The sequence below is a fragment of the Triticum dicoccoides genome, chromosome 1A (assembly GCF_002162155.2).
Source record: "Triticum dicoccoides isolate Atlit2015 ecotype Zavitan chromosome 1A, WEW_v2.0, whole genome shotgun sequence".
Lineage (NCBI taxonomy): Eukaryota > Viridiplantae > Streptophyta > Magnoliopsida > Poales > Poaceae > Triticum > Triticum dicoccoides.
The window spans coordinates 47,740,083-47,748,823 of record NC_041380.1 but is presented as its reverse complement, the minus strand read 5'-3'; the positions used below and the strand labels follow the sequence as shown (position 1 = coordinate 47,748,823).

The 8,741-nt window shown below is 49.4% G+C and overlaps 1 protein-coding gene across 1 annotated transcript; it reads right to left on the bottom strand.

Moving 5' to 3' along the window:
- Positions 1-2,830: 2,830 nt before the first annotated feature.
- On the bottom strand, positions 2,831-6,380 carry LOC119362258 (glutamyl-tRNA reductase 2). Its single transcript, XM_037627462.1, has 3 exons — positions 5,936-6,380; positions 4,391-4,632; positions 2,831-4,277 (listed from the first exon to the last, which is right to left on the bottom strand). Exons 1-3 carry the CDS (start codon positions 6,144-6,146, stop codon positions 3,144-3,146), a joined length of 1,587 nt encoding a protein of 528 aa, XP_037483359.1. The 5' UTR covers positions 6,147-6,380; the 3' UTR covers positions 2,831-3,143.
- Positions 6,381-8,741: the final 2,361 nt, after the last annotated feature.

Below are 8,741 nucleotides of genomic sequence, written 5' to 3'. Positions count from 1 at the left end.
AGACTTGCAACTAGGGCGTGGTTACAAAAAGAACACGAAAACCCCCACCCACCTAGTTGTGAGTCGACGGTCGATTTGCAAGTGGCATGAGACAAAAAACAAAACAAAAAACGCCCTCGAGTTGCGAGTCAATGGTGGACTTGCAACTAGGGGCGGTTATCAAGTTGCAAGTTAACCGTGGACCTGCAAACTGGGGCGATTACAAAACTACGTCCACAAGTTGCGAGTCGATAGTAGACTTGGAACTCGCCGACGGAAAAAATTGCTAGTTGCAAGCCAAGGGTCAATTTGCAAGTGTCATGAGACAAAGAACAAAAAAAACCTCGAGTTGCGAGTCGATGGTGGATTTTTCATTGACATCCAGAGCACATGAAAAAGAGCAAAAAAATGTGGCAGCAGACATTACCGCAAAGCTTTCATTGAGATCCCAAAATAACATGCCAAAGCTCCTGCCGTTGTTCATCCCACAATGAACGAAGCAAACTGGGCACAACATCCTGGTTTCGGAGCTGAAAAAGCAAAAAAAAAAGGTGAGTTCCTAAAGAATACCAATTACACCAAAGATAAATGATGGAAACAGACATGGGCATGCAACAAAAACATATCATGACTCACATCATTCATGAAAAGCTACAGAAAAAAATACTGATCCTGTACAGTTTCTGCATCCATGAAAAAACTATAAAATAAGCATGATAGAACATATCATGTACAGTTTCTGCATCCATTTTAAAATGACTCATCATCTGGTAGTTAAAAAAAATCAAATCCACAACAAACAGTATCAAAGATGAACATCAGTATATGGTTCAAAAAAATCCCTACTAGTACACTTCTGATAACTCATCTGGAGCACAAACACATCATTACAAGTGCTCCCCACCCCTATGATGGATCCCCATTTTTTGAGAACTGATGTTCATATACTATACATGAAAAAAGAAAACGTGTATAAAAGTTATATACGACCTTGGAAAGTACAAGCATATACCCTGACAGATAAACATCCACATGTGAGAAAAGTCCTACTTGATCTGTTAGGAAAAATGGAACACAATCTATCACGACAGAACACACACACAAAAAAAAACAGTTAACCATCAAATGACTAGTTCACCTCTACTTAAAAAAATACGACGAGAAAAGCAAACAATTACCAATTGAATGTGTCACCAGTCTCACAAAATTTACTTACTAGCTATGGGCGCGGAGCCAGGCAAAAACAAAAGACAAATCTACAAACAACAGTATCAAGAAGAACAACAGTATATGGTCGGAAAAGATATCCTACTAGTACAGTTCTGGGAACTCATCTGGAACACAACGCACCCTTGCAAAGTGCTCCCCACACCTAATCCTCTTAAGAAAAATGGTTAACCCTCAATTCGTACAACCAACAAAACAACTTGAACCTCAATTCGTACAATCAAAACCTAATCAGCTACTGCAAACACAGAGAACCTACTTCTACTTCTACTGAATATAGCAAAAAATGACAAGAAAATGAAAAACCAGATAAACTACCACCTACCAATCCACTGAACACACACAAAACTACCACTGATAGTTCAAATCCACTGATAAAACCCCCCTCCCTCACATCTACGTGGATCCAAGACCACTGATAAAAATCTCCCTTCCCTCACGGGGGGGCGGGGAGGCCAGAAGGACCCCCATTAACAAGCAGATGAAAATCTGGATGGGATCGGAGACAAACCCTAGAACATGCGGTACATACAACACAAGCAGAGGGGAATGGTACTAAAAATCGAAAAGAAACTACAAGAATCAAGAAGAGAAACTTAATTCACCGGGTCTCTACCCCCTCTTCCCTTCTCCCTCTCCAAAATCGCCGTCGCGTGCGAGAAGCTCTTTTTTTTTAGGGAAAGCAAAGCTTTATAGATCAACGACGGACGGGCATATCGCCCGACACGCAAGCAGCCACTTTGGGCGGTACAATGTTATGCCACTCGACACACGTGTTCGGTGGGCAATTACATCCAATCTGTGCTAACTCATGAGCCACAGAATTCATGGTACGTCTACATGCGCTAACGCTCCATTTCGAAAACCACATCTTGAGCTGGTACTTTGTATCTTCAATGATTGCTGCATAAGGCGAAGAATCAACACGATGGGCATCCATTGCCTCGGCCAGCAGCTCGGAATCCGTCTCGAAGTTGGCCCGGACAATCCCCATCTCAGCCGCTGTGGTCACCGCCGCCGCCAGAGCATTGACTTCCGCGCCGAAGGCATCAAAAACCTGCTCTTGACGTCCTGCTCGGGCAATGAGGACAGAACCGGAGCTATCACGAGCCACCACGCCCCATCCACTGAAGGAGTTACCCGGAGAGAAAGCACCGTCCAGATTAATCTTTGTGGTATCATCCACCGGCGGTTGCGAGAGGGAAAACTCGATGGGCACTCTCTGCAGAAGAATGCAAGGCGAGGACAGGCAAAACAGAGGCCCAAGCCCAAAAATCTGAGAGAGAAAAACAAACACGACCCGGCCCCAACTAACAACGACGTGGAACGGGCCACGCGCGAGACAAACGAGTCGCGAGCCTGCGTTTGCGCGAATCTTACAGAGGCTAGATCCAACGGCTCAGACATTAGATGTGAGATGGCTATTTCACATCTAGATGTGAAATAGCAAATCTGATATATTGATCCAACAAAAGGATAATCGGCCAACTGATCATGGAGCAACTTTGGCCTCATAGGGAGACAACATCTGAACGCTCCCGATAACACTCAAGAAAGGAGCCAGACCGAGCACCTTCAGAGTTCGGAAAATGTTATTAATGCTCAACATTTCAAATGCAGGAGCTAACGCAAAACGAATGCATCCTGTTTATTTCGTCCAATAGAGTAAGTATTATAGTACAGCTTGAAAATTGGGCTCTAACCACAGCAGCCACAGTAACTAATGTACACAGGCAGGCAGTTTCGGAGCAAACATGCTTCGCCGCTCCTCTCCCTCTACAACACATTTGGAGGCTGCCATGGCTAATTCACGGCACAAGAAGAACTCAGCAGCAAGTGGAGGATAAAAAAAAAATACTGTACTGGGATTAGAATATAGCGACATTCTATCTGGGGGTGGGGTGGTATAAGTAGATAGATATACAGACGGACAGTCCTCAGCTTTGGGTCTTCTCTACCTTGGCCTTGATCTTCTGCTCGAGGACCGCCTTCTCCGTGTCGAGGTTGAACATCCTGTTGAGGGCGTGCATGTTCTCGAGCGTCTCCTCCAGGGTGCGGCTGTCGCTGCCGTCGCACCTCAGGTGCTGCAACGGGCCGTGGAGGAGCTTGTTCACGATGCCCGTGCTCAGCTCCTCGATGGACCTCCTCATCTTCTTGTTCAGGTTGTCCTCCCCGATCTTCTGCATGCACTTCTCGAGCTCCGACGCCCTGATCCTGTCGGCGTACGACCGCAGCTTCTTGATGGTCGGGACCGTCTCCAGCGAGTCCCTCCAGGCCTCGAACCGCTTCAGTTCTTGGGTGATGATTGCCTGGGCCTCCATTGCTTTCCTCACACGGTCCTCCTTGTTGGCTTCCACCACCTCTTTCAAGTCGTCGACGTTGTATACCCGTGCATGCTCCACTTCGGATAGACAGGCGCCGACGTTCCTTGGGACGGATATGTCGACGAAAAGCCGAACACCGCCCATGGCAAGAGAAATAGGAGGAAGCGCCTCCGCGTGCTCCTTCGTGAATAGTAAGGACTCAGATGCCGTGCTTGTGAACACGACATCGGCGTCAGCAGCGGCTTCATACATCTCCGTAAGAGGCCTGTACACAATCTCGATATCTTTCATCTCCTCGCGGATGGCATCCACCCTCTCCACCGACCGGTTCACCACAACAACCTTCTTGCATCCTTTGGCGATCAGATGTTTGACCACTAATTTCCCCATCTTGCCAGCACCGATCAAAAGCATCCTGGCTGACAAGCACTCGGACTTTGGAAGCTTCATCATCGCCAATTCAACCGCAGCCGAGCTGACAGACACAGCGCCAGCTGATATGTTGGTCTCGCAGCGGACACGCTTTCCGGCCGTGATTGCATCCTTGAACATCCTATCAATGTTCTTTCCGAGGCCTCCGCTGTTTTGCCCGTTTCTAACAACTTGTTTAACTTGAGCAAGGATCTGTCCTTCTCCAAGAACCAAAGAGTCGAGCCCAGCAGATACCTCAAACAGATGGCGCGTGGCATCACTGTCACGCAACATAAAGAGATGCTCCCTTAGCTCGGAAGCAGGGATTCCACTTTTCTGCAACAAAGAACAGCGTGATGGGCATTAGAGCTTCATTGAATATACTGCGCTCTTGAGCAACCAAAAAGAGCTAAGCAGGGCAAACAAGCATTTGATCAAATAACTCTCACCTTTGACATCCAGTCTACTACTTCTCTAATACCGCGGTTCCACGATAAAGCCACCACATATATTTCCATTCTGTTGCAGGTACTAAGAACAGCAGCCTCTTCGATATGATTCAGACTGGTGAGTTCTGCAATAGCCCGGGGCCATAGTTCCTCTGCAACAGCAAGCTTTTCACGCATGTCCACTGGTGCTGTGTGCACACTGAGGCCTATCACAGCGATGCTACTCTTTTCCTTCATGTACCCTGATAGTGAAAATAAAAGACATTGTCACATACTGCAAATAGACATTCTTTTTTAAAATGAAAGAACGGATGACTGCAAATCACCATAACATTTTTTTAGCAAGGATGCCAGAGCTCTGCCCATTCATTAAAGTAGGAAAAGAAGCTTGTTACACAGCTTGCCACAGCAAGCAAGCACAAAGAAGGGAAAGACGAAAGAAGTTTGTTAGCACAAAGCACCATAACAAATTTCCCTTTTCAAGCACAGATGCAAGAGCTCTGCTCATTCATCAAACGAGGAGAGGAAGTTCATTAGCACAAATCGCCGCATGGAAGTTTATGCCACAGCAAGCAAAAATAAGCAGAAAAGTGAAATCACTTGAGTAGGAAGAAAAAGTAGTGCTTAAACATCCTTCTCCTAAGCCAAAACAAACAAACAACTTTCTACGGGCGATCGGACTAGTGTACAAGCAAAGCCAAGCAACACGGGGCAAAGTCCTCATGAGCAAGGGTCGCCACGCCGACTAGATGGAGCTGATCTTGATTAAAGATGCGTCGGTGGTTCCGCTCCTTTAACAGCTACTTTCACCACATAATGATTTCTTGATATGTTGTAATTATATAAGGGGTATATTGTGTGCTTACACTGGTGGAGTCGCACACATATGCATTCTGAATCAAGTAACTGCATATTTCGAATCTTGAAGTTTTAGCGGGCAGGAGACTCAGGTTACAGAACAAAACAACAAAGAGAAGCTGAACCCACTTTTTTCCTGTAATTGGTCAATATCTGATACCTGAAGCATGCAACAGCCACTGTCCATTCTTAACTTGTTATGTTGTGTGATCTTATTAGTAATTGGCAATTTTAGTCGGGTAGGCAGGCTCCTTTATTTAGGCTGCAACAAACACTAATTTAACACATTTTTTGTTAAGCTCCTATACCAACCATACTGTGGTGCTAATGGTCTGCCAATCAATCTGTGAAGTGCGTGCCTCCTAGATGAGTTACCACTAGAACTCGCGAACCTTTCGACACTCGGTGCAGAAAAAGAAAACTAATCGAGGTTTTCCTCGAGATATCACACAATCTCTAGGTCCAATTGTCTTTGGTTCTGTAAACCTGAACAGACAGGCTGTGAACACAAGTAATTACTAGTAATGATAGATCAAGAATACTGCATGTGCTCACAAATATCAAAGCAAAACTGGGGGAGAACAATGCAGTTCCCTTAATGCGCGCACCACCAAACTAAAACTAAACCTGCACAATCTTACATCGTATCAAGGGCGTCAAATTGGAGGAGGGGGAAGGGGGACTCACGGTCTGCGGAGATCTTGAACTGCTCGAGCGCGGTGATGCTGGCCGCCTTGGACGCCGCCTGGGCATCCCCGCCGGCGTCGCAGCGCACGACGACGCCGGACCGCCTCCGGCCGCCGGCGGCGACGGCCCAGGGGCACGCGGCGTGCGCCTTGGCGCTGGCGGCAGCGGCGGCGGCGAATGCGGCCGTGGCTGACGTCGCTCCCGCCATCATCAATCAGACCACCAAGAAAATGCAGCGGCGGCCTTCCTCCCTTTCCAGCCCGGCCCACGAACCGTAGGCAGATTGATGATACAGATAGACAGATAAAACCGGAGAGCGCGCGGAGAGGTCCTTACACGGCCGCTCCTCTCACCCTCCCCCTCTCTCCGCCACCGGCCGGTGCGCGCGTTCTCGGAGGGAGGATGAGCCGCCGCGAGCGTCTGCGAGGAAGAAGACGAATTTTGTAATGCGCGCGCGTGTTGGGTTGGGTGTGGGGGTGGGGGTTGGGTTAAGCCGTGGAAGAGAATCCGGGAGGGGAGGGGAGGGGATGAGGGGCGCGTGCTGGCCTCCGGCCGCTGATTGGCTGCGGCGCCCGCGCGCTATCCGCTCCCCTTATCGACGCCGCGGCGGATCGCTGGCGACGGAGGGGGTCCGTTCTCTCGTCAGTGGGGACACGGCGGATTCCTGGCGGGTGGTGGGCACGCACACGGGTTCGCATGGCCGTCTCACGCCCGCATCTGCGGGGCGATGGCCCAGCGTGTCGACGTGCTGGCCACACTCCGTCCGCCGTCCCCGGCCCCGGCCCCGGCGGTCACCATCCTGTGCGGCATATTCGGCGCCTCGTCTTGTCGGGTCCCTCGTCTCGTTGATCACATTTCAACACAGCACATAGACAATTTGAACTCCTCCATCTGTGACAACAAGAAAGATGTTGGCCCAAGCTCCGCACAAAAGCCTTGTCCTCCTCCATCTTGCACTTCTCCGCCCTACTCTTCCTCTTGGTTACTCACTCTCCTCAACCTCCTCGATCTCAGTTCACCGCCTCGGCTTCTCTCGTTTGAGTACATGGCATCGACATCGCAATGTCATCGAGCCCAAGTGTGTGCTCGTGGTATCGGCCGAATCCACCTCGTCCCCGGCCGACGGAGGTGAGAGGGGTGACGGTGCGGCCGCAGGACGCCGCTTAGTACTCCCCAACACCACAGTAGGTCGAGGGGGAAGCGTCAGGGTGGCCGCGGTCTTCTTTGGGGCTGTTTGGATCAGTGCCTTGGACGCCATGCCAAAATTTTAGCCGTTGACCCAACTTGGGCGCTCATTTGGATGGAGACCAAAAAATTGGTGCGCCCGCACCCTCACAGCAGCCTTAGTTCAATTCGTAGCCAACTTTTTGGCAAGGCGTGGGCGCCCAAATCCTGTGCCAATTATTTGGCAAGCCCGTGATTGGCAAGGCAGATATAGGCGCAAACCAAATAGCCCGTGATCTTTATCGCCGCCGCCGCCGTGTTGCCAACCGCCTTAGCCTACGGCCGACGGTCCTTTTTGCCGGACGGCTTAGGCAAGGGTGGCACGGCTGTGACGGCGGAGCGACTACCGACGACCATCGGCGACGATGTGTTGTCGATGATGTTCCTCCCTTGTCGACGTTCTTTCAATGGTAATGCATGTCGAATTTGTGTTCATGACCGTTGGTGGGTCTTTGGCACCGATGATGGTGCCCAGGGGTGTGGCGGGGGACGACATTTCCATTCCTTCGGTCATCGGGGAAGGGGCGGCTGGCGGTGAGGATGAGGATAGTGGTGTCGGGTAGGGAGATTGTGAGGAAGCGGGAGGCTGCAGGCGGCTTTTCACTCAGACTGCCCACGGTTGAACTAAAAATGAGCAGATGGGGGAGTTTTGGGGCTGGGGGTCATATTTAGGGAAAAGGTCATGTAAGGGGTTTGCTAGCTACCCCTTAATCCCCTAAACAAAATGTTTCATCTGTATTTGTGGGGCAGCAAGGGGTGTCGAGGGGTCCTCCTTCGTGCGAGCTGGCCTCCTCGGGCTAGGGACGGGCCACTACTAGGAAAAGGGCTATAGATAGGATTGACACTAATGGCGCACCAGGGAAGTAGTGCGCCACTACTATATACTAATGGCGCACCAGTTGGTGATGCGCCATTAGTGTGGAAGACACTAATGGCGCACCAGAAAACAGGTGCGCCACTAGTGATTTTTTTTTCATTTTTACATACATACTAATGGCGCATCCTACCGAAGTGCGCCATTTTTTTTTCATGGGCACTTTTTAAATTCATGAATATTTTTTCAAATTTGATGATATTTTTTCATATTCAATATGATAAAATATTGAATATTCATGAGGACACTCGATCTCGATCCCCCTCCATCTCGATCTCGATTCCCCCTCCATCTCGATCTTGATCCCACCCGCGCCTCCTCTCCCCTCTTCATTTAAAAAAAAGTGTAGACTACAATTGTTGTTAAACAACAATTATTACTTTTTTTATAAAAAAATATTATTGTTTCATATTCATATTCATTTTCTAAAAAAATATTACATGCAACAAAACAAATTACTTATGGCGCACCTCTGGCTGGTGCGTCATTGCTATGTAAAAAAAAGATTACTAATGGCGCACCGACTGCAGGTGCGCCATTAGTAAGATTCCCCCTAGCTAATTCCCTCCCTCTCGCCAGATCCCCTTCATCCCTTTCCCTCGCCCCTAGCTAATTCCCCCCGCTGCCCCGACCCACGCCGCCGCCGCCCCCGCGACTCCGTCTCCGTCACCGCCCCCACGCCGCCGCCGCCCCCGCGCCTCCGTCTCC